General features: G+C 40.8%; 1 protein-coding gene across 7 annotated transcripts; it reads left to right on the top strand.

The window, feature by feature from the left end:
- Window positions 1–14154: 14154 nt before the first annotated feature.
- Window positions 14155–26325, top strand: MORF4L2 (mortality factor 4 like 2). Of its 7 annotated transcripts, XR_015158616.1 has the most exons (6): window positions 14155–14234; window positions 15393–15573; window positions 16983–17068; window positions 17722–17790; window positions 23295–23394; window positions 24777–26325. XR_015158616.1 is itself a non-coding variant. In XM_086386974.1 (5 exons), exon 5 carries the CDS (start codon window positions 24801–24803, stop codon window positions 25662–25664), a length of 864 nt encoding a protein of 287 aa, XP_086243100.1. In that variant the 5' UTR covers window positions 14155–14234; window positions 16983–17068; window positions 17722–17790; window positions 23295–23394; window positions 24777–24800; the 3' UTR covers window positions 25665–26325. The 7 variants fall into 7 exon arrangements, 5 of the variants coding, with proteins under 5 accessions (XP_086243100.1, XP_086243102.1, XP_086243098.1 ...); XR_015158617.1 differs by lacking the exon at window positions 17722–17790; XM_086386974.1 differs by lacking the exon at window positions 15393–15573.
- The last annotated feature ends 478 nt before the right edge of the window (window positions 26326–26803 follow it).

Genomic DNA, 26803 nt, shown 5'->3' with positions numbered 1-26803 from the left:
TATTATCAATGCTGTAATTATTATTAATATCTTGTCATTTCACTGTGTTGGGATTAAAGATCTTCCTAGGTTGCTTTGTTGGTGAATAATCAGGCAAACATAGAAACCAACAAAGGATTTGGAACCCAGATAGTATTATCCCTTGCTCAATGGAAGAGATGTAGATTAAGCTCTGTGAGGACATGTTATACAACTATTTAACCCACACAGACTCTGGTACATAGGAAGACTCGGTATGTATATGTAGAATGAAAGCATGACTTCTCGTGTGGTCTATTATATACCTCATTTCTATTGATTTGCTTTCCATTAACCTATTGATTACAGAAAAATACACTTGGAAGGGAACTTATAAAATCAGATAAAGTTTACACACACACACGTGCATGCACACACACATACTCAAACTGGTCCTTTGGTATAACAGAACCTAAGTACAGAAGACATCAAAATTTGGTAAATGGCATTACTGAATAAAGAATGATAATGATCTGATTAAACATTACTAACATGCCAAATAAGAAAACTAGTATCAAGCTATGTTTCAAAAACCAAGCACCAAATGAAAACTCAGGCAGTGATTAGCGAGTATAGGAGCAGGGATTCTGGCAGTACAACCATCTGCCTCACCCCATTCAGTATGCTGTTTCTACCAGAGAGCCAGTCATCCTTGAAAGGATAGCAATTAGCCTCTTCTTCCCAGCTTCACACTCACTTCATTATACATCTAGGATAGATGTGCATCTAGGATAGAGTTTGCAATCTACAAATTTGGACTGGTGGCATCAGAACATCTCGTTATCAAATCTTAGGCCAGGAGAAGGAAGGCCATCTGAACCAGAGGCTTTCTTGCTCACAGAGCATTCTCTTCATGGAAGAACAAAGTACAGCTCCTATCAAGAAGTCACCTGAAAAAGTCACTTGAGAACTCAGCTATTGCTGTCCCACCTGAGTAGTTCTGCCTTTCTCAGTCTCTCCTTTCACCATGAGGCTTTCTGCATATGCCCTGGCTACATCATACTGTGTGGTGCATTACCAAGGAAGTACGTGCTCTCGCCATCAGCTCCCTGGAATGAGGGCAATTTTTACTATTAAGTTCAGGGAACATTTTGCCTTACAGAGCTGGATCTAGAAAAATGTACACATAGTCTCTATTTTCATAGCTTCCATTCATGACAGTGTAGTGATTAAGAGCATGGTTTTGGTACCAGACAGAGCCGGGGCTTGAATTACAACTCACTAGATATGAGTTCTTGGGACAAATGACTTCATCTCCCTTGGCATCCCTCGCAGCTCTGTAAAGCATCTGCCTGCAATGCAGGAGACCCGGGTTCAGTCCCTGGGTCGCAAAGATCCCCTGGAGAAGGAAATGGCAACCCATTCCAGCATTCCTGCCTGGAGAATCCCAAGGACAGAGGAGCCTGGCAGGCTACCGTCCATGGGGTCACAAGAGTCAGACATGACTTAGTGACTAAATCACCACCCTAGGAATCAGTTTCCTCCTCTAAGGAGTCATTTGAAGGCTCTGAAAGAGCCAGCACACAACAACTATGTGGCCTTGAGAAAATCATTGAATCTTTCTCTGATTCAGATATTCACATCTGTTCAACAAAAGTGATAGCAGTACCTACCTCATAGGGTTGTTGTGGCAATTAAATGTATTAATGTAGGTAAAGTGCGCTTAACTTAGTACTTTGCACATAGTAACTGCTCAATGAAGATTAGCTATTATATGACCTGACCAGTCATAGTCTGGTCATATCATAGTCTGGTCATATCATAGTTTATCACATTTTCAGTACAGGGACCTGGTTGGAACTTCAGATTGCCATTTTTGCATATCTCATTTTGTTGAGTCCACACTCACAAAAAAGGTCAACTGAAAATAATCTCTCTTATATTTTCAGTCTCTCCACTGTCATGGGTTCTTCCTGCTGGCATATACAATGCTTATAAAACTTGTAACCATGGCAAATGGCTGGATCTCTCTGAACCTTAGGTTTCAGAGAGAGAAGGAGAAGGGGAGGAGGAGGAAGATGGAAGGGAGAGAGGAAGAGGGCAGAGAGGGAATGTCTCTCTCATTCAAAATTAAAAATAAAAGTAAAAACTACCCTCCATTTGACCCTGAAGTCTCTAGCTATTAATTTATTGCCCTCCTTCCATTCATCATCAAGTTTACTAAAGGGATGTCGTTATTAGATGTTTGCACACATCACACTACCATTACTCCTCAACACACTGCAATCTAGTCTCTGCCTTCTCCACCCTCACTCTACCTCAGGTTCCTCACACCCCCTCCCTATTTGCCGTCTCAAGTCAACACTTCTCTATCCTAATCTTTCATAACTTCTTGTAACATCTACCAGAGCTGTCACACCTTCTTTGAAATTCTCTTCTCCCTTGGCTTTCATTTTCCTGTTTATTCTCTTGGGCCTCTAGTAATTACTTCTTGCTGTTCTCATTCTCCAGTATTTCATCTTTGGCTTTCACCCCCTCCTCATTGCACACCTACCGCTTAGCTGTTCTCAACTATTTCCAGGCTGTGATAACGTATATGCTGATGATTCTCAAATTTCTACCCTCTTTTCCGAATCTCCACAGCTTTAGTCCTATTTTCCAATTTTCTGTTGAACATTCTGAGCCAGGTGCCCATAAGGACCTCAAACTCAGTAAGTCAAGAGCCAAGCAATTCACAGTCTCCTTCAAATTTCCTCCTCCATTCTTCCCAATCTTTGTGAGTGGCACTTATCTACCCAGTCACCTAAGCCAGAAACTTGGGAAGGAGCCTTGACAACTTCTTCCACAACCCTCAGATCAAATCAATCAATCAAGTACTGCTGAGTCCACCTTTCAAATATTTCTGAAATCTGTCCCTCTTTCTCCAACCTCCCTGGTCTCATTTTGGCTCAGTTTTTGATTCCATTATGATTTCCTATCCTTTTCACACTAGTGTCCATTTGACCTTTCTAAACCAGAAATATTTGAGAAACACTTTCTTGCTCTTCATTCTTCAATAGCTCCCTATTATCTTCACAAAAAAAGGTCACATTCCTTAAATTGACCTCCAAGAGATTTTCTGCTGTGGCCCATGCCAGTGCCTTCAGCCTTTTCCACATTACTCTCCTTGCTCCTCTAAATTCATGCTGCATTTGAACAAGCTGATTTACCCACAGATCCCTGAACCCACTAACTCATCCTATCTAATGCTCTGTGCCTTTGTATATGCTGTTCCCTAGCCTTTAAATGCCCTCCTCTGACCTCTTCCATCTGAAGTATCTCTACTCATCTGCCAAGACTCTAACCAGATATCATATTTTCTGTGAAACCTTCTCAAACCCATGTTATCCCAACACCCAGACAGATTTGGGTTCTCCAATAATGCATTGTATATAGCTCTATGTGTACTTGGAAGATTACATAATGGGTTTTTTTTTTTTTTTTTGGTCTGTTTCCCTCACAATTATATGAGTTTGAAGTCAAGGGTTACAATGTATTTTTCAATTCCTTACACCAAGCTCACAGCATGAAACGAAAGTGTTTCCTAGATAATTTTTAAAGCAGTGAGCACTTAAATTTTTTAAATTTTTAAAAATGTTTAAAATTTTCAATCACTCAATTGCAACATTAGTTTCCACCAACTATACTTACTTTGCAGGGGTTGTGTCAAGAGGGACTATACGATTAAGGTAAAAAGCATCCTTGCAATCTTTTCCTTTGCAAAGCACTTAGTGGCATGTCATCCTTACAGCAAAGCTTCTAGGGAAAATAATTATGCATTCATGCAAGAGATGAGGCAATGAAGCTCAGAGAGGCCAAGTGACTTGCCCAAGTCTGTTAATGAGTTAGTAACAGGGCCAAAACCAAAACCCTATTTCTCAGTTTTCCTGTTTCTCAGTTTAATGTCTTATTTACTGGGCAAGGAATTTTTAAAGTCAGCTTCAAGGAGTCCTAGAACAGGCAGTCACCTTCCCCAATCCCCTCACATACACACAATATGCACATTTCAGTCAGAGTAACTTTACTTTCAGCTGAAACATTTATTATACCATAATACTCATTTGGGATAGGAGTGGTTGGTGGGGAGGAGAGTTTATTGTTTCTTTTGAATTTTTGAAAAAAACCCTGCATTTTCTACAAATTTCAGAGGTAATTTATTTAACAGGTCAATGAATGTTACAACTGTGTTATTTGGACACTAGTATAGAAAGACCTTGTGTTTTAAAAAATAAGCCAAAATGAAGGGCAGTCATGACAAAGGAAACTGACAATTGACCATCTTTCTGACTTTAAGCTCCTCTTCAAATTATCAACCTACAGAAGTCATGAGTTCTTATCTCCCTCCATCCCCTTACACTTTCTAACAATGCCTTGTTGACTGATCTGTTTTATCAGTCCTCAATTTAACACTAATCCTTAACTACTTCAGGCAGTGAGAAACACTGTTACAAAGACAGCCTTGACTATCAAGAGGGCAAGAATGCTTGGGACTTTTGGTCACAGCGACACATTTGCTATCTTGACTACATTTACTGCTATTCCCACACAGAGAAAGAAACAATTGGCTCTTTTAGAGAACTAATCTCTCATGGGATTTCCCATAAGGCAACTGGGTCAACGGATCACAATGTCTTAGAATTCTAGATCCTGGCATAAGAGAGCTAGCAGGGCCTTCCTGGACCATTTTGTCTTCGTCTGCTCACCAGACAACATCAGACTACACTGAAGGTCTAATAGGGTGAAGTCCAGGCTGTAAGTGTAACTCCTCCCCTGCTTTCTTTTGAAATTAGTTTGAAGCTATTAAGGAAAAGAATGGAATAGAAAGGGAGGGTCCAATGTGTGTCATAATTTATTAGCTTCAGAGACTCACTTCTGAAACTGCTCTGACAAGTTGACTACAGGAAATTCAAGGCCAAAGAGTATCTGTAGCTGAGGAAACTCCCTGTGAGACCATTCAGTCCCCAACCTCTGCCATGTTTAGATGTCCAAAGTCCCAACAGAAAGAGCATAGCACAAATCTTGCCAACAGTTAGGATAGTACAGGTGTAAATGGTGCTGCCACGATCCAAATTCTACAAACTCAGGGTGTCCTTCTCTTTGTGAACTTTTCTGTGAAGCCCTTAATCTTATACTTCTCCTACCCTTTCCCTAATGGAAACATAACCTGTTATCACCACTTGATTAGCGTAAGCTTCAGGTTGGTCCTTTAAGGAGGGACATAATGTGATTTCTCACTAATACATCATTATCCTTCTTTGAAATATACTCCATTGATTTGCAGTTAACCTTTCTTGCCCCATCTCTTAGAATTTCAAATTCCAGGTGTATGAACCCTCTTCACACAAGGCCACCTAACAGAGTAAAGCCATGAGCTATGGATATTAATCTCATTCATGTCTGTCTGCTACTTAAGTATTTCTCTCTCCCTAATATCCCAGTGGTAGATTCATTTACAGAGTAAAGGATTCAAGGGAGAGAGAAAGAGTAAAAACTAATGACTATATCTTTCAGGCTTCACTGGTACCATGTTTGATGTTATCCTTCAACCGAGAGAAAACTAGTTAGGACTGTATATACAAAACAGTAGCTTTGCTTCCCTTTACTCTCCCTTGGAGTGAGGCCAGGGACAGAGGTGCACTGTCTCTCTGACATCCCCATCTGCTATCTTCCTAACCACCGAGAACCAAATCTAAGACAAAAGACATCCCCTGGCATTAACATCTCCTGGATGAAAGTGGGGGCTTTATGATGGTCTTGGAAGGTTTCTGGGGACCACATGTTTGTTTCAACCCCCTTCAGGGGGCAGGCCAGCTTAATTTTTATTGGGAAAACTAATTGCCTTTCCTGTGATTCCACTCTGTTTCACCCAAGAGGTGTACCTTGGAGGCCCGTTTGCCTTATGACGCTCAGCCTCATAAAGTTCAAGAATGGCTACTGCCCGAATGCCCTTCCAGACATTCTTCACTCTGCTACTTAACCTCTTCTTTTAAGAATGAAAATCTAGTGTGGATTGACATCCATTCTTTGTGTCTCACCGAGTCCCCAGTTTTACAGAGGACCAACCCCTGAGATTCAGATCCTCTGTAGGCTCTTAGTGCCCTAAAAAAATCTCCCAAATTGACCTCAAGTAAGGCAAAGTTCTTCACTAGAAATTTGAAGTTATCAACTAAGTGATCAGTATGAAGGATTCACTCAACTGGAACCTCATTAAGGTAGGAATACGTTCTTCATCTGTAGCTAAGAACACAGAGTTTGCAACAATGGAGATGGGCAATAAATGTCAGCCCAATGAACAAGTGCACATGTGAACAGAAGTGCATTTGGCCCTACTGCCAACTCTCTCTGGTTGGAAGGACCAGTAAGTTTTCTTGTGTTTTGGAGGAGAGAGTGGTATGGGGAAGCAGGTAAGGAGGGAATATGAGTCCACAAGATAATTAGGAGTCTGGAGTTCAGGGTAAGCTAGGGGTGGAGTTCTCTGTGTATTGTTTGTTTGAACTGTTTTTTGTTTTTCAAAAGTCAGTGTTGCAACAAAAATAAAAAAAAAGCGAGTGGCGAATGACAATGAAAAAAAAAAAGGCAAGTGGTGAATGACAAAGGAAAAAAAAAAAAGTCAGTGTTGGACTTCCCTGGTGGTCCAGTGGTTAAGACTCTGAGCTCCCAACGTAGAGGGCACAGACACAATATCTGGTCAGATCCTGCATGCCACAGGATGTGGCCTTAAAAAAATTCAGTGTTATCTAATGATTTCTTCATCCTATAATCAAAAACATTCCATAGATATGAAATAATCTCTTCAGTTGGCTTTCACCTACCAATATTGCCGCACTCCCCTTGGATTCATTCATCAACTTCTGTGGAGCACCCACTACAATATGCCAGGCACTGTACTAACTACACGGGCAAACACAGTGAAGAAGAAACATGGCCCCTGCCCTCAGAGGGCTTATATTCTGGTGGAGGACACAAACATGAACTAAGTTAGTGGAGAAGAATAAAATGGAGAAAGTGTAGAAGTATTATGGAAATACATAAGAGGCAGAACTGACCTGATTGTGGTAGAAGCAAGGGGAAGGGGTGTCATGGAATGCTTCCCTGAGATGGAGACATTAAGATATGACCTAAGGGGAAAGTGAGAGGGAGGGAAGCAAGAAGGACCTAAAGGGAGGCCAGAGAGAACAAAGGGAGTTTTTAAAAGGGAAGCAATGTAACAGATTGGCACTTTGCAAAGAACATTCTGAGCCGCAGTGTAGGGAACAAATTGCAGGGAGGAGAAGTAGGACACTACCTGAAGATGGTGGCGACTTATAAAGGGGGAAGTAGTAGGTCCTGCTGCTGCTGCTGCTAAGTCGCTTCAGTCGTGTCTGACCCTGTGCGACCCCATAGACGGCAGCCCACCAGGCTAGGAGAGCATTAAAAAAAATCTCACTTCACCTGGTCCTAGATTTTAAGTGACATTTCAAGTGAGACTTGAAGGCTGGGTTAGGCATGAGGTGCTGGAGGGGTTGAGGTGTTGAAGAGAGTCTCCGGCACTGTAAGCTTCTGCTTTAGCCAAAGCAGTTCTCGTGATTGCTAACGCCTTGGTCTCAACCTGGAATGCCGAGTGCCAGTTCCTTCTAGTCAAATCCTGTATATCTTTCCAGGCCCTCTCAAATCCCACCTTCTCTGCTCACACCCAGATATGGCTTCTCTTGCTTCTAAACCCCTATGCCATGTTTGTCACTTGGCGTTTAAAGATCCACTATTTAGTATTGTTACTTAACTTTACACACATCTGCAAACTCCTTGTAAGCTCCTGAAACTTATGAATAGTCTTCTATGACTTTGGCATCACCCAGGGTACCTAGCACAGTGATGAGCACATAAGGCACTCAATGAATGAATGAATGAATGAATGAGGCACTAGATCCCCTTCAGGGCTCCTTTAGTAATTCCCTATTATCTGTGAAGCTGATAAGGAAAAGGTCTTCTTTCCCTACAAGATTTCTGCTACTTGCCTCCAAAGACCTAAGACTCGAGATCGACAGCTCCTTCCCACTGGTCACTGCTTCTCACTCCCCTTCCAATCCTGCCCCCTCTCCCACCACCACCACCTTCTATTGTTTCTTCTGTCTTCTGGTTGTCAGCCAGGATGAGAAAATGGCCTAGCTGTCCTCAGAGACTTACGCCAGCCTGAACTGCTCTGTGGTGCCATGAAGGGCCAGGACTTTTGTTTACAGCTGGGACCATGGCGAGGTGGTGAGCACAGCTGACAGCCCCACGCTGGAGCAAACATCAATCTTCCTCTGTCCTCTTAGCCAAGTTTCACAGACCAGCTCTATTGAAAACTGGCTGCACCCGCCTGGGTCTCACTGACATCCCACCCACCACTCTGGCCTGGGAGCAGCTGGGTGAAGCTCGGCTTTGTACCTTTTAGGCACTGCCCTTGGCTCTCTTCTCTGGCCCCAGCCTCTAATCATATTACCTCAACTTCAGGGCCTTGAAAGAATATGTACTCCCAGGCCCCCACACTCCAAACAATGTCCCACCTCTCCAACCAAATACTCTGACTCCCACCAGTGTACCAACACCCTCATTGGCTCAGTCGAAGTTGAAACACGACAGCAAAAAGAACCAAACCACCCAGTTTTCAGTGTGTACTTTTATGGAGTCTGCCAAGTTTCCAAGTTGAGTAGACAAGGTTCCAGGCCCTTGGAAATCCGCATGCGTGTGTGATCTTTGCCTGCAGACAGCTTTCCTGCTTGTTTTAAAACCTGCAAATCAGATAGGGCCTGGAACCTTTACAGAATATCCTTTGAAAGCTTAAGTAAGGTCCTCTTTGCACCAAATTCTGTTTCTTGGCCTCCTCCTTCCCTAGCACCTTTGCCCTCTCCAGCACTCACCTGGGGTGAGAATGAAGCCCTATCTCTTGACCCCAGGTTTCCTTTGCCTGTGTTTCTATGCCTACTGGCTAACAGTTTTGACCAATTAGCTGAGGCCGGTTTCCTGGTTTTCACCCTCTCCCCATTTCCAAAGGTCCACGGGAGATGACTCACTCCTCTCGCTTGCAGTGGCTCATTATAGCAACATGTCTTCAGGGATCTGGCAGAGAGGGACTTCAGGCCAGAGGAGACTCCCCTTCTAGGAAACCTTCTGAGGATTTCCAGCAGAGAGGTCTTTTCAATCTAAAATAACCCCCTCCCCATTTTTTACATGATGTCTTCCTACTAAAGGTTGTCATCTAATTATTTACCTTAGTCGTGTCTGACTCTTTGCAACCCCGTGAACTATAGCCCACCAAGGCTCCTCTGTCCATGGGATTTCCCAGGCAAGAATACTGGAGTGGGTTGCCATTCCCTTCTCCAAGGGATCCTCCTGACCCAGGGATTGAATCAACATCTCCTGCATTGCAGGCAGATTCTTTACCACTGCACCGTTGGAGAAGCCTATTATCCAAGCCCTTGGTTAACAGAAAAGAATCCCACATGTATTCTCCTTCCCAGGGCTAACAGCACTTTTTAATTTTTTCTTTTTCTTTTAAACTGTTTTATTGTAGAAACCTTCCCAAAAAACACCCAAAAGTAGTCTTTAAAATGACAGCTGAAATTTTCAAAAGGTATAGATTTTATCATTCCCACTAAAATGAGGACTGTGGGTGCAGGTTTAAGCATGAACATAGTTATATTTGAAAAAGGACTCAAAGCATCCTCTTGAGGCAATGCTTGGACCATAGGACTCAGCGTACATTGGTGGAAATCAGTCCTCATCTCTGTTGGTTGGTGTGTACCACAGATGGGTTGACACGATTGTTCCAAGTGAAGTGTGTGGTTCACAAAAGCACACATTTTGGTGAATCACATGCTAAACTGTTGACTCAGGACGGGGAAACCAAGAGATTATGGTGCAAGTCTGGCATCCGAAGGTCACTGAAGGACTACATTGATTAGATGCAAGTTCTCAGTCATTTATAGTAACCTCTTTGTGCCACATTGATGGGTTAGTTGAAGCAGAGGGGGTTTGATTATAGGAGAGGAGAGGTATTAGAAGAGAATAGATAACCCCCAAAAGGATAAAACTTTCCCATGACTAGCTCCATCATTGGCCCTGTATGTCATGGGCTAGCAAACTAGACTGATCCAGACTAATTTGCAGAACTGGTTTTATGAAATCCCTATGGAACAAGGTAGGTATAAATAGATAGAAAAAACATTGTTATTAAAGAAATATCATTTTGCTTAGCCTTGAAATATTAGTGTTTTTTTTTTTAACTTTTATATTAACCAATCATTCTTTTTTTTTCTCCAATCATTCTTAAAACAAACAAACAAAAAAAAAAAAACAACACCCAGTAAGCCCCATGTGCTTAGCTGCTCAATTGTGTCCAGCCTCTTGCAACCCCATGGACTGTAGCCCACCAGGCTTCTCTGTCCATGGGAATCCTCCAGGGAAGCATACTGGAGTTGGTTGCCATGCCCTCCTCCAAAGGATCTTCACAACCCAGGGCTTGAACCCAGGTCTTCCACATTGCAGGTGAATTCTTTACTGTCTGAGCCACCAGAACCCAGTAAGCTAGTCAGAACCAAGTGAAAAAATAGCAAATTAACCTTAGAAGGGAGCAATTTCATCTACTAACCAGAAGCCATGGGAAGATACTGGTGTTCCTCTTTATATTCCAGAAGAGACTGACCACTACCTTCCAGACCTAGGCTAAGAGATTAGCCAAAGGGTAAGACGAGCAAGGCCAACAGATACCTTTGGGCAGAGCAGGTCCCACCCTGCACAAGGGTACCCAACTTAGAGGGAGCAAATGGAGGCTGAAATTCATTCTTCAACTGCCCTAGTGGCCTCCAACATCCCTGAGAAAGAAAAACATTTTTCTAATTGTTCCTCTAGTGTGGCTACTTCTCTGCAGTTTGTCTGCCCCCAGGTGGCGCATGTTTCTAATTAGCACAAAGGCATCACATGAGCAAATAGTAGCCTTAAAAATTAACTTAGAGATCTTAGAGCCATCAGGTGTTGTGAAGGCTGCAACCATAAATAACCTTTGTCTGGCCTTGGGCCTTGAAACCAAACATTGACTGAAGCTATCTTTCCCTTCCTGTTAACGCAGATTGTGAAGACAGTAATTCAGCTGTGAAATGAAAAGGAAGAAGAGTAACTCGCATTTGCTGAAAATCTGAAAATCTATTAAGAGTCAGGAATCTGCTCAAGCTTCATCCCACTAGTAAGTGGAAGGGGCAGGAGATAATTCACCTTTGAGTGGGTACCATGACATAATAGGAAAAATCATGGGTTTTGGAGTCACAAGAGAGAACTCTGAATCTTTGCCCTGCTGTTTACTAGTTGGCAACTTGAAGTGAATATTTAACTTCTCTGGGCTTCAGTGAGGAGTCACAAAGATAATAGATGTAAAGAGCTGAGCATAGTGCTGCCTGGCACATATAAGGCATTCAGCTCCTATGTCTTTTTCTGCTACCACCCTGACTCCAAAGTTAATTCACATTATTCACACCATTGGCCTTTAGGACCTCATTCAATAGAGCATAAGGACGAGTCTGTGCTGTGCTGCTCTGCTCAATCGTGTCTGACTCTTTGTGACCCCGGGGGCTGTAGTCCACCAGGCTCTTCCAGCCATGGGATTTCCCAGGCAAGAATACATGGAGTGGGTTGCCATTTCCTTTGCCAAGGTATCTTCCAGACTCAGGGATCAAACCAACATCTCCTGCAATATCAGGCAGATTCTTAACCACTGAGCCACCTGGGAAGCCCCCAAGAACGGGTCTACCAGACAGAATATTGAAGTGAGAGTTAGGAGACATCGGTCCCAATGCCAGACACATCCCTTGATGTACATTAAGTTACTCCCCTCTCCTGATCCCATCAATAAAACAAGAGAACACGTCTAGCTCTGATGCTGAAAGGCAAGGGCAGAGGAAATTACTTTTCTTGAGCACCTGCCATGATATACACACCAAGTTAGGCCCTTTCGCATACCTTATATACATATGCTAAATCAGCACTGTCCCATAAAACTTTCTGATGTTGGGAATGTTCTGTATCTGACAACGTCTAATTTGGTACTAACACTAGCCATAAGTATCTACTGAGCCCTTGAAACGTGCATAGTGCAACTGAGGAACTAAATTTTTTATTTAAATTTAACTAATTCAAATTTAAATGCCCATGTATTTAGACAGTGGTTACTGTATTAGATACTGCAGCTCTAAGATAATGAAGCAGGAATATTTGTTCCCATTTACTGTATGTTGAAACTGGAGCTTAGAAAAATTTAAGAATTTGCTGAAAGTAACATAAATAGTAAATAAACCAGATTCAAAACCAAGCCGTAGAAAGTTTAGCAGCTTAGTACTGTCAGATACACCAGGAATTACCTAGGCTCCACTACTCACAAGTTATATAACCAAAGAGAAATAATTATAGTCTCTAGAACTCACTTTCATCATCTATAAAATAGGGATAATCATCACCTAATTTGTAGGCTTATTGTTGAGATTAATAGGTTAGAGCTATATAGAGTGTGGCTTTCAGCAACTGTGTTTCCTCACTACCCTTTTACCTCAGCCCCACACAGAAGAGGTTTAGACATAAACTAAAAAAGATAACTATAAGGTAGAGGGGGCATTTAGGAAAAATAAAAGCAAAAAAGGAAACACGAGCTTTCATATGTTATCTTTCATAGAACAGAGTTGAGGGAAGATATGAAATCATCAAACTACTTCCACTTATTTGGTTTGCTTCCTTCCCCTATTCTTGATACTCCAGTCATTGTTAGCTAAGGCAGGGAACAAGGTATATATAATGTATTTTGAGGCCCAGAAAGACAAGATAATGCAGCTGAACAACACAGTACTGTCAAGGGCATGGGCTCAAAGGGCAGGGAAAGTTCAATCCTGGTTCCCAAATTTTGTATGCACAAAATAATAGACACCACTTCACAACAGTCTTTCATCTGTGAAACAGGACAGATAACATGCAGGGTGTCTCAATAAAAAACATATACGTTTATTATTTTGCTTTACATTCTGTAGCACCCTCTAGTGGAGTGTACAAAACTAAGCATTATATTTCTGCCCTCCAAAGCACACTTCTAAGCGTGCATTGGAATCACCAGAACAGTTTGTTGTAACACAGACACCCACACTCTAACAACTACTAGAATTTCTGATTAATTAGTTTGGAGGTGAGAATCTAAATTTCTGACAATTCCCCAACAGGTGATGCTATTGGTGTGTCGGGAAAACACTTTGAGAACCTCTGCTCTAAATCCCGCCCCTCCCCAATGTGTGCACATGTGTGCCCAGAAACACACATATGCACACACGCACAAACGTATGGAATCTATAACTGAAATAAGTATAACTTGTGTTGTTTATTAGTATGCCTCTAACAAGCTTTTTGTGAAGAATTAAAGAATATCATGTGATACATGACACAACATCTAAAATATAGAAAGCATGCAAAAAAACTGAGGATCACAGAACATAAATCCCAGGTTCTCAGAACTAGTAAGTGGTGGAATCGGGCTTAAAATTAGGCCTCTAATTAGGCCTCTAAACTCCAAAAACATAATAAAGTTTAACAGTACTACTACAGAAGACAGGGTGAAAACACACATATCTAATCATACTTTCAAAAGTAAAAGAAGATCAGTTTTCAATTCCAGGGTCCAAGTCCAGTAAAGACAAATGTCTGTACTGACTAGACAACCACATGTGTTTCCCCTGCAGCAGGGCAGGGGTCGTGGTAAGGTGGTAAAGCAGGGCAGGTGGCAGCATTTGAAAAGATCCTAACCCCACAGAAAGGGTTAGAATCTTCGTATCTTCATCGGCATCAGTGCTTGGGGTCATTCATCAATTCTAACTGTCTCACCCCAAAAAAAGGCAAGAAGAAAGAGATGGGAGGGGGGAATTTTTTTTAAGGAGGAAAGAAGAAAGGAGGTAAACATTTGAATAGAGCCCTACCTGGTAGGGCTATTAAGAAGTTAATTTGATTTTTTTCCGAGAAATGAAAGATATATATGATCTTTATAGATTGGAAAGCTCAGCAATTCAGGAAAAAAAAAAAAAAGGATGGGGGAATCCCATAATTCCAGGGACCAAACAGCCAATCCTTTGCTGGAATTTGGCGGCATCTAGTGGCGAACTCAAAAGGTATAAACCTCACACGGAGAACTTTCTGGAAAATTAAAGTAAGTGCATACTTGCGTTAAGAGCACTCTGCCTGGAAATCAGAACAAGCAGGTAAGAGAGCCTCAGCCCCCACAGAAATTCGGAGTCCCTAGTGGAGGGGAAGTCTGTCGTGTACAGATATTCTCAGCAAAAAATTGTTTGTGCCAGAATTGGACGCGACTTGGGGGTGGAGGAGGGACGGGGGAAGGAGCAGGGGTTGGGGGAAGACGGCTATTAGGGACCAGCAAAGCTGCTTTTTGGAACTGCTAATAAGCCAGTGGGGGATTTGGTTGTTAACCGCTGCTGGGCTACGGCTTAGAACGGGATTTTTGATTCGGAGATAGACATGGGAAGAAAGTCTATTTTTAAGGTTTAAAATCAAATCGATAGGGGAGACCGAAGTATTTCTAGCGAAAACCCTTTATCTCAGTGATGGTCGCCATGACTTAATTGCTTAATTTTCCTTTTCGTAAGAATAATTTTCAAACATAAAGAAAGTAGAAAAAAGATCCGTAGAGAACGCGCGCGCGCGCACGCGCGCACACACGCGCACGCACCCGCCCTAGAACACCAGCCCCGACGCTAGGGGCGCACGCCTGCGCACACCAGCCACCTCCAGCGCCACGAGGCCTGGCGTTCGCGCACACGCCAACGCCAAGGCCACGCGGGCTCGCTTGCGCACAGGAGCCCTGACACCGCGCGCCTGCAGTACCCGCCACCCCCAGCTCGCACACACATCAAAACCCCCAGTCAACATTTATTTTTTTTTTCCTCCAGGAGTTGCGCAAGGGGTTCGGGGGCGTGGCCGCAGATTTGACCTAGCGCTTCCCCACTCGCGGGGACCTTAGCTCATTTCCGCCCATCCTGTTTCCGTAGGCCACGTAGACACTTCCTTTCCCAGTTTGGGGGGGGGGAACCCACAATGCCTCCCTGCAGGAAAAAAAAAAAAAAAAGAAAGAAACCTCTGGGCAGGGGAACTCTGGGTCGTGAAAGTGGGCCACGTGAACACTCTGCCCTATAGACTTATGACCCAACCGCTGTCGCGCTTTTGGAGGGCGGGCTAAAAACCTAAGAGGGCGAACGTCATTGGTCAGAGCCCTCACTAAAGGACAAAGGTGATTGGTTTCCTTCAAGCCTTAACGGTGAAGAAGCAGGTTGCTAGCACCCGCCTTTACTGCGGCGGAGTGTCATTGCTGACGTGGTGAGCTTCATCCAATCATTTGGTTATAGAACATTCTAAAACTTGGATGAGACGATTGTGATTGGCTGTAGGGCATAAGCCCGCCTCCAGGGTGACGTGTCTGCCTATGGATATCAGTTGCCAGAGAAACCTGGCTTTACTATGGCGGTTGGAGAGTCGGCAGTGAACACACGTCGTCGTCTGTCGGAAAGAACTGGATCCTCGCTTCAGGTTTCGGGGTGGGGGTGGGAAGAAAGGGTTGACGATTTCCTCTTATCGTCGTGTATACAGACAAGATTAATTAATGGCTTTACAGTCGGGCAGAACTAGATTCGAATTCCTAATCGCCAACGCCCAGCTTGGGCTGGCTGTTCTTTCTGTGTCTCGGTTTCCATGTTTGTAAAATGGTGATAATAATAGTATCTGCCTCAGAGACTTGTGCCTTAGAGGCGTATGCTGTATATTAGAGCGTATAATATACGACTGCTAGGTAATGTAATACGTATAATAACTTAATACGCAGCGTGGCTCCGGAAGATGTTAGCTATTACTGTGGAGAGAAAAACCCGCGTAATAGAGTGAGAAAAAACGTAAAATTTTGTAAAGTCGTTCCTTACAGTGCTTTTCCTATCACCTCCTTCCGTAAAAGAAATTCGAGATACAAAAGAGACGTATCAGTCTTTACCAGTGAAATAATTTATTTGGCAGTTACCTCAAAATAGCGGGGATTGGAATTTTCCGTATTGAAAAGTTAAAAAAAAAAAAAAAAAGCGGGGGTGGGGAGAAACGGAGAACGAGGAATGAGAGCTAGCTGGAGATGAACCACATGAGATGAGTAGGCCTTGTTTGAATCCTGATTCGGGGAACCAACTATAAAAAAAAATACTTAAAAGATGCATCAGGAGATTTTAAAGACGGATTCGATATTTGATTTTTCTTAAGGAATTAATGACGACGTTTTAGACGTTATAATGATATTGTGGTTATGTTTTCAAATTGCCTGTAGCTTATAGAAATATACGAAAATACGAATTAAACAATAAAAGCATTCAGACTGGCTTCAAAATACTTTGATGTCTAGGATTTGCTTCAGAATTAGCTCAGCGGTAAGGGGAAGTGGCGAGGGGCATAGATAAAACAAAATTGGCACTAAATCGTTTAAGCTGAGTGATGAGCTTATGGGATTCCTTGTATTGTTCTGTCTTCTTGGTATATGTTTGAATTTTTCCATAATAAAATACAGAAAGTCAGCTATTCTGTGCTCTTGAGAAAAACAAGAGTGGGGGGGGGCGGCGAGCAGTGGGTGGGGTTACAGATAAAACAAGATGGCCTTCAGTTGGTAATTGTTGAAGCTAGATGATAGATTCGCAAAGGTTTATATTATTCCCCTACATTTTTATCCATTTGAAATTATCCTTAATAAAACTTAGAAAAAAGCAAAAACAAATTATCAGAAATCATGATAAATGTACAATAAGGTAAATTTGAAAATGTAGCCACAAGAAAGGGGAAAAAAACTTGTACGTTTTTTATCAGCTTTGGTGTCCTTTGTGTATGTTAAAATGCATTGATGGAAAACAAAACGTTCATCTCATATCTTTATCTTATGTCCTTTGCTGTCCCCTTGTTTGACCTTCTAGACTACCATCAGAAAAACTAAGTTTGCTGTGTAGTGAGGATCAGATCTGATCCTGATTGCAGAACAGCCCTCATTACAGAATCTTGGGTAAGTGCCTCCCTTCTCCTGGCCTTAGTTCTCAAACAAGATAATTCCACATAACCTTCATAACTGTCTAGGAATATTTTGAGGATTAATAAGGGCCTGTCGAGGAAAGCACTCTACATTCTAAGAATGGAAGGATGGAGCTAAGTCCATCTGTGCTTTCAGTATAGAAAGTGCCTAAACATCAGTGGGCCCTGTAATCTTACATTCCTTGGTGAAGGATACTCTCTAATTGATCCCCTATAGTTAGAGCCATGCATCTATATATTTTTTTAAGTTTGTGGCATTCCATATGCAGCATAATTTAGTGGTCAAGAGCAAATACTGACTTCCTGAATTTAAATCCTGGTTCTGCCACTTACTGTAGGATCCTGGGCAGAATACTTATTCACTTTGTCTCTAAAGTTCCTCATCTGTAAAATAAAGATAATAATGGTTCCTATTTCATTGGATTATTGAGGAAATTACATGTAAATTGGCACATATAAGTAGTTGATTTAATTAATCATTGTGACTATTAGTTCCTCTGGTACATCCTGTTTTACACACTTGTGCATATGCACACATGCACACACGTACTAATCAAAGCAATAGATACCTTTTTGGAGTTGTTAATAATAATAATAATACTGTTGGTTTCTCTCCTGATTTTCCAGAAGCAGCGGTTACTACTAGAACTGAATTCTGAAATTATAACTTCTGACTTATCCTAACACTCTAGAAAGGTATTGAGTATGTTGATCATATTTATTTATAAGGGAATTTCTAGGAACTGTAATTTTTAACTAGCAAATCAAAACCATATTCAGTCTGCTAACAGGTTTTATATTCCTCTTTGTCTCAGACTCAAAAAATAAAATGTTAAACATAAATGTTCCAAGATCAGAATTGATATAAATGTAACTGATGCGGTGTATATGCCTTTAAAGATTTATTCCAACAAACCATTGGATTTGTTCACATTCATTTCTGACACAGTCATACACAAAAATGTCAGTAAATGGAGTCTGTATTCCTGAATAGCTCATCATTTGCGTAAGGAGATGAAAGAAGGTTTTTCAGTCTCTTGACAGCTTTATTTTCCCATGGCGTCACTATATTTTCCTTTCTACTTTTTTTTTTCCCTTCTGAAAGCTAAGTTCCAGAGGAGGGCACACTGCCCTAGTGGGAAAGATGCAATAGATTGGAAGGGGGAGGGCACAGAACCCCTTTATGGGAGGCTATTTGGAGAATGATTAAAGGTGAAAGAGAGGTGGACTGTTAGGCCAGTAGCAGCCCAGAGAAGGCAAGGGTCAAGGTAACGTGAAGGAGCCTCAAGGAGGAAAAGGACCTTGACCTGGGTCTCTGAGGATGGACAGAATCCATAAGGAGAGAAGGAAACCAGTTCAAATCATATGCATACAAAGTATATAATATACAGTGCTTAAGTCCAGCTGTAAGTTAGAACCATGAATAAGAATAGATCAGAAAATTAATAAGGATTTTAAATATGCATATTTTAGTGTAAATCTTTAGTCACTTAATTGATTTGTGAATCAGTCTCATAATATAAAAAGCTAAAATATTACAGAGTAGGCCCAGGTTTCCTTTCCTCACGCCCCCATTTCTCTTACTCTCCCCAGAGTTAACCAGTATATTATCAGTTCTATTTCCTTCTAGATCTCTAAATTATGTACCTGTTGAAAATGTATATGGATATATATATATATATACTATTCTTTGGTGTTTTCTTTTACATAAATATGCTATCATAGATATTGTTTTACAACCTGCCTTGGATGTCTTCATGTCCATTATAGAGTTGTTTGATTCCATTCACAGTGGCAATCCTTTAACTAGTATGATAGTCTATATAAAGGGTAAGCCATGTTTTGTTTTGCCAAATCACTATTGATAGTCCTCCAGGTTGACTCCAGTGGTTTTCTGTTTCATTTATACTGCACCAAACATCCTTGGATCCCCTTTACAAGTGTTAATTCCAGGGCAATATTTATGTCTTTAAATTATGATGATTAAACCAGTGTTGATACTGGTGGGAGAAGAGACATCATTATGACAGACTAGATGACCTAGAAACAGTGATACCTTTAAAAATGGAATAATCAAAAATCATTGTAAACTAAGTACCTTTAAAGATCCATATAATTTAGAATGTTATAAATCAAATCAGTGGGGAAAGGATAGGCTCTATTAGAAAAAATTAGGCATAATATTTGGAAGAAACTATAAAATACTGAGAGAGAATACAGGAAGTCATTTAGAATATTGATTTGGGAGCATTTTCCCCAGGCATGACATGCCAAAGTTCACAAAGGGAAAAGTTGACATATTTGTGTTTTTATACACACACAGTGACCCACTTAGAAGAATAAAGACAGTTTGGAAAAAATGTTTGTAACACACAAAAGAACCTAGTGTGTAATTATTAGAAGTCAATAAAAGGCAAAACAACATAGTAGAAATGGGAACAACATATATAAGAGATGGATACGTACAAATATCTGAACATATGCTCAATATCACACATTCAAATAAAAATATCTTCCTACATATTAGATTTCCCCCCTCTTTTTTTCCCCCAAAAGATGTTTATCTAGTGTTGCTGAAGTTGTGGGTGAATGAGCTTAACATTTTTGCTGGGAGTACAAATTAAAACATTGCTTCACAAATTAAATTTACCTCTTAAGTCATCAAAGCTGTAAATAAGCAAATCCTTTGAGCAGTTGAGAATGCCTTTCTGAATACTTGCCTAATACATCTGTACACTGATATCTGTTAACAACATTTCTGTAATAATGAAGTGTTGGAAACAGCTTAAATGTTCATTTATATAGGACTGGTTAAATTATACTATGTGGAGATTGTAGAATGATGTGGATGTTAAAAAGAATGAGCTAAGTATGTGGCCATAGATGCCTGTGATAAAGTGAGAAAACGTGAGGGGCAATATGTGTTTCACCTTTGTCAAGACAAAGTAAATCCATGATACATAATCACAATAAATACATAACAGACACATTTAGTTTTAAAAGTAGGTTTCTGTGTGAATGTGTACATAAAAAGATTTGAAGACATATTCTGAGATCGGGGAGGGGAGGTGGTAAGAGGATGCCTATATCTATATATTTTGGTGTTTATAATTATGTAATAGTTTTATGATTATGTAAAGGAACTATTACTCAAATGCTACCACAGAATTACTTGGAAATATAGATTTTCAGTTCACAACTTAAATAGTTTTTGGGTGGGTTGAGGAATTAATATATTAAAAAGTCCATTAAAATGTCATCAATTTTTAAGCTTAATGGCAAAACCACATATTTCATCATATACATCTTTTAAAATTTCATCAGACACTATAAACTGGGGGAAATATTTGCCCAGATATGACAATTGATAAGCAGCTATAAAAAACTCTTTTAAGAACCAACTCAAAATGAATAGAGGACATGTGAAATATAACTGGCCAGGAAACAACATTTTTTTAAAATACCAAGACAACTAATAAATACAAGCACCTATTTTCCTTATCGGGTTACAGTGCAGACCAGAGTTGTGAGTTTGAAAATTGGTACAACTTGTGAGGGAAGTAATTTGGCAGCATATTACATTTTAACCTACTAAATCCACATCTGGGGGCAAAAAAATCTTTTAATTACAGGATAAATTGAGTGGGACGATCACTTTCCAGAAAGGGTGGTTAAGTAAAGTATGCCCGTTTGGTTTCATCTCATACAGTTCTCAAGATGTATGCATATTCCAACCTTACTAACATGGGGAAATGATCCATCAAAATAGTAAGGTTTTAAATATCTAAGATTTGATACCAAGATGAGGTTACCTTCAAGTATTTACACAGAAATGGAAGATGGAAAACTAAGGCAAACATATGAATGTGTTTTCTCTGGCATACCCTAGAAGTGACATGTAGGGAACAAGTGGGAAAATATTTGATGACCTTCATTCTTAATTTGTGCTTCCATTTTCCCCATGTGTTGAATCACCTTCTCACTGATTCACTAATGTATATCCAGAAGGGACCTAAGTGCTGCTGCAGAAAGTTGAGAGATAAACATATTACACAAAGCTTATGGCAGGTGGAGATAAGTGGTTTAGTTGCATAAGCAGGACAGGTGAAACATTTAAGTAAATACTAAGTTGTGGAGTACTGACAGCTCATATGGTATCAGAGATGGGGCTAGAGTAGTTAGGAAATTTAATGGGACTTTTCCTGGTAGTTAGATGAGGTAGATGAAGGGAGGAAGCATGATGCAAGTAACAAGTAGGTACACCAAGCCAGTAAACAAAATTAAACTCAGAAACTGGCAGATTCAGTTTAAAACAGCTCAAAGAAATGTGTAGTGCTAACGTTTTTAATGAGGAATATCCACAGCACGTATGTCACCAAGTGATTGAGTGATGTAAACTTCTAGCAAGGGAGGTGCAAAGTGCAGTGACCCTAATAATAAGTGTGTTACAAGTAGGAGACAGACATCAAAAGGATGGTTTTTCCTCCCTTTGATATCTGGCTTCTGACTCCAGGTAGTAATAGTTGCTTGATCTGTGGGATACTCAGATGAAAATAAAGGTACTGAGACCATTCTAAGAAAGGCTGCTTCCTTAGCTTTATTCAGTCTGAGCACAAACCTGGGTATTTTCCTGTCCAATGTCAGACATTTCATTCAACTTTGGACTTGATATGAATAATAGAATTTGTAAAGAATGATGAAATTAACCCACTTAATGAAAACCATGTAGAAATCCTTATGGTTTTCTTTGCATAAATAAATGTAATCAATGCCAAGAATATACAGGAGGTTCAGCAGTCATTCTTAGGTTCCTCAGTAAGGAATTGCTGATGACCAGTGTGACGTCCAAAAGACTTCTCTGCAGGCTTGCTCCACTTCTGTGTTTTACAGTCTGCTTGGCACTGGGCCATCTTGCTTTTTTTAGTTGGTATTTTAACTGTCCCCTTGTTTGTGGAAGCTCTGCCTATTATTCCTCAGGTAGGTTTTCTGGATATCACCTCTATTACTTAACTAAACTCTGATATCCTCACATACTGTGTTCCCTCTGTCCCAGTTACAGTAAAATTTTTGTAAGAAACATTTTGTAAGCTTAGTAGCTTACGATGTAATACCATGAAACACTAACCACGTCTGATCCTTAACAGGATGTGTCTATATATCCCTCTCAGCCAGAAGGTTCTGATTCCTACAGGGTCAGTGTCTGTATTCACAAATTTTGATGCTGAGGAGCACCTTTGCTCGGATTTCTGCTGAGAGCTTTGTGTCCTGTCAGAGGAAATCATATGCTTAGTGATAGCACCCAGGCCTCTTGCCAATAACTGACTCCCCTGATGCAGGGCTCTAGTTTTCTAGTACTACTTATCTCATTTCCCCTTCAGGGATTCCCTTAAACCTGCTCACATAATCTCAGGGGGCCTAGCAATTGGCAAAAGGGCTTTTTCTGTGGGTTAAAATTGTGATTACCAGAGAAACCTGGTTTCAGGCTTGTCCACCATCATGTCTCGTTCTTTCCCAGAGGGTACCCTGGTTTTAATAGTCTGGTATTTATTCATCTAGATATTTTCTGATGTATACGCATCAGTTTAAAACACGGAAGTTGGACCTCACTGTTCATAAGAACTCTCTAAAACGTGCTTATTTCTCCACTTAGGCTATCTCTGGGATCCTGTTGTACACATTATACATAATGCAACTTGCCTATTTATCTAATAGTGTATAATTGAACATCATCCCACATCAGTACATGAATCTGCTTATTTCATTTGAATGTTCTTCCGTGGTGTGCATACATCATACTTTCTATTGCCATTTCCCTATTGAAGAATATTTAGGTATTTCCGGTTCTTCAGTATTTCAAACACCACTGCAGTGAACATCCTTGTGTCCTTATTCACATATGCAGATACTCTTGCAAGGTACTGTGTTGGCTGTTCAGCCACATCGTATTTATGAAATTCTTACCTAGGGGTAATTCGCCACACTCCATAGATGAAAGAGGCCAAGAAAGCTTAACATACCTTGCCCAGAGCCTCACAACCCGTAAATGACAGCCTAACTGAAGTAGAAGTATGTCTAACAGCAGAACCCATGTGTTTTCTCTGATATCACAATTGTAAACCACATGTTTTAAAGTTAGATTATTTTTTCTTTTTCCTGGATTTCACAAAAGGTCATTGTTGATGCCTGCTTTCCCTTTCTAGGTTGTGTCTCTCACCTCATCTCCACGACCATCCCAGAAGATCTATAAAATTCCATCTGGGAAAACACTAGGAGTTCTTGGCAGGGAAAGAAAAGGATTGCGTAAGTTAAAGGACTTGTTTAATCTGTCATTCCGTAAGAATCCCAGAAAACTGTTGTTTTCATCTTTATCTCACTAACCCTCTCTGCTGCACTTTACAGTGTAAATCATCTTTTTCGTTCTTGAAATTCTCAACTTTTTTGGATTCCAAAATAACATTGTCCTAATTCTCCTATGGCTGCTTGGACCATTTTTGCTCTTGGTTTGTGTTTTTTTTTTTTTGTAGTCTTTCTCTCCACTCATCCCTTAAATATAATTCTTTCTTAGGTTTGTCCAGAATTCTAGACCTGTTCAGTTCTTCCTCTATCCTCCATGAACTATTTCTATTCCTGTCTATATGATGATTACACTCAGGTCTCCATTTCTGCTTCTGACCTCTCACCTAAGCATTAAAGTCACATGTTTAACTGCATACCTCACACTTACTGGGTCTATACCAAACTTCTTTCCTCTCCAGTCTGTTTCCTCCTCTTCTAGATGCAGTCTTATTTGGTGATAATACTATGACCTAATCACCCATTCTCAAAACCCTGGCAGTCATCACTGACTTCATCCCTCACCAATTTATCACCTCCAACAAGCTATCACTGAAAGTAGCATTAGGTACCATTTCTTGTTTGCTCCAAAAATATCCTGTGTTTATATAACTATCACTATACTAACCTTGTTGTTTCATAATTGTCACTTTAGATATTCGAATCCCTAGTACCTGGCATAATACCTGTTCCACAGTACATAAGTAGTAATATATGAAGAGTAACTTGAATGAATGAATGAACTTGTTTCCTATTTTATTACTAATTCCAAACTAACCATTAAAAATTAGTGCTTTTACTAATTCATTAATTATCCAGACCTAAAATTGTAGGGTCTCCTTTGACTCCTCTCTCTCCTTCATTTACCAAGTTCTCTATTCACTTTCTCTTGACTCTGTCATCAGCCTAGTTCAGGCCTACCTGGACTTACACAAAAACCTTTGCTGGTATGCATTTTGCTTCCAGGCAGCTAAATTAATCTTTCTTGTTTCTTTTGTCTTGTCATTTTTCCTGTTCAGAAATCCTGAATTTCACCTCCACTGCCTTTTGTAGTTTAATTCATTCTTTCTCTGAAATTATATTCCTGTCTTTTGAGTGAAATCAAAAAACTAATTTATGGGCAGGTCTGATGAGTGATTGGGTAGGCTGAGAGTAGTGGGTGAGGGGTAGTGAGGATCAAAGAGCAAGCAAAGAGGTCACTAACAATTAATTGGTTGGCCCTGAAATAGGATTTGAAATCCAGATTCCAAGAGAGTAGTGTGTGTTGTGCTTTAATAGGCCTTTAGGAAGCACACTGTGTTCAAGGTCTCCATAGAAAACAATCAAATAAAATGTTTTATATATTACAGTGGTTGGAATAAAAACAGGGTTGAATGAGTTCCAGAAAGCAGGGTTCTCAAACCCGTGGACACCAATCTGCCGAAGAAGACAATTTCAAAAAACCAACTAGAAGCAATATGCAAAGAAGTAAAATGAGAGGGTCCTCTGGAAAGAAGACAGCTGGTCCCCAGCAGAAGAATCTGGAAGCAGCACTCCCAGGGAGATGGGGGGGTCGCTCTGCTGAGAACCCCCCATCAGGGTCGGTGAGGAAGACCAGAAGGAACAAACAGAAGACCCCTGGGAATGGAGATGGTGGCAGCACCAGCGAAGCACCCCAGCCACCTCGGAAGAAAAGGGCCCGGGCAGACCCCACAGTTGAAAGTGAGGATGCTTTCAAGAATAGAATGGAAGTTAAGGTGAAGATTCCTGAAGAATTAAAACCATGGCTTGTTGAGGACTGGGACTTAGTCACCAGGCAGAAGCAACTTTTCCAACTCCCAGCCAAGAAAAACGTGGATACTATTTTGGAAGAATACGCCAACTGCAAAAGATCGCAAGGCAATGTTGACAACAAGGAGTATGCAGTTAATGAGGTGGTGGGAGGGATAAAAGAGTATTTCAACGTGATGTTGGGCACCCAGCTGCTCTACAAATTTGAGAGGCCCCAGTATGCTGAAATTCTCTTGGCTCACCCTGATGCGCCGATGTCCCAGGTTTATGGGGCACCACACCTCCTGAGATTATTTGTAAGAATTGGGGCAATGTTGGCATACACGCCCCTTGATGAGAAGAGCCTTGCATTATTGTTGGGCTATTTGCATGATTTCCTGAAATACCTGGCAAAAAATGCTGCGTCCCTGTTCACTGCCAGCGATTATAAAGTGGCTTCTGCTGAGTACCACCGCAAAGCCCTGTGAGGGTCTACTGACCACTCGCTGTTATGTCTGGTATCTGTAAACGCTCTTTTTGTTCTTAGTCTTTTTTCTTGTATAATTGATACTCTTTAAAATTGTTAATGTATAACAGGGCTTATGTTTCAGTTTTCTGTTTTCTCCTAAACAGAAAATAAAAGGAGTGTAAGCTCCTTTTCTCATTTCAAAGTTGCTACCAGTGTATGCAGTAATTAGACAAAGAAGAAACATTCAGTAGAACATTTTATTGCCTAGTTGACAACATTGCTTGAATGCTGGTGGTTCTATCCCTTTGACACTACACAATTTTCTAATATGTGTTAATGCTACGTGAAAAATGCCCTGATTCCTAGTGCCAAAGGTTCAACTTAATGTATATACCCGAAAACCCATGCAATTGTGCTTTTTTTTTTTTTATGGTGCTTGAAGTAAAACAGCCCATCCTCTGCAAGTCCATCTATGTTGTTCCTTAGGCATTCATTCTATCTTTGCTCAAGTTGTTGAAGGATGGTGGTTTGTTTCATGGTTTTTGTATTTGAGTCTAATGCACGTTCTAACATGATAGAGGCAATGCATTATTGTGTAGCCATGGTTTTCCGGAGAAGTTGATATTTTAGGAATCGTATTTCAGATCTTAAATAAAATTTGTTTCTAAATTTCAAAGCAAGCAATTTGCAGTGTGTCTTTAATGTTATTAAGCCTGAGAAGTCAGCAGGCTCAGGAAAGATCTAGATGGTACTAAAGGAGAGAGTTCCGACTCCTAATGAAAGAATTCCTTTTATTGTTGGGTGTAGCAGCTTGGGAGTGCACCCTGCCAAGTCAGCTCCCCTTCTCTCCCCTCTGTGTGGCTGCTCAGGGTGGGATTGCTTTCTACTGATGCTTTTAAGAGCCACTTTTGTTCCTGAGGCCCCTTGTCTCTGAGTTGGGCTAGTATAATAGGATATTTAATGGGTACTGGAACACTCCTTTAAAATTAGGGAGAGTTTTGCTGTTTCCCACCAGAGGAAGCATGGGCAGCCACCTCCAGTATTAGACATACTTGTAGATTTGGGACCAAGGGTGGCAGCTTTTCCAGCTCCAGCATTGATGCCATGTTCCCAATGCTTTAATAATCCCTTGGACATAAGATTGGGAATCCTAGAGTT

This window comes from Bos grunniens, chromosome X, assembly GCF_055505025.1.
Source record: "Bos grunniens cultivar Pamir isolate PY7600 chromosome X, Bosgru_T2T1.0, whole genome shotgun sequence".
Taxonomy (NCBI): domain Eukaryota; kingdom Metazoa; phylum Chordata; class Mammalia; order Artiodactyla; family Bovidae; genus Bos; species Bos grunniens.
Note: the sequence above shows the minus strand (reverse complement) of the source record. Positions and strands in the feature narration are given on the sequence as shown.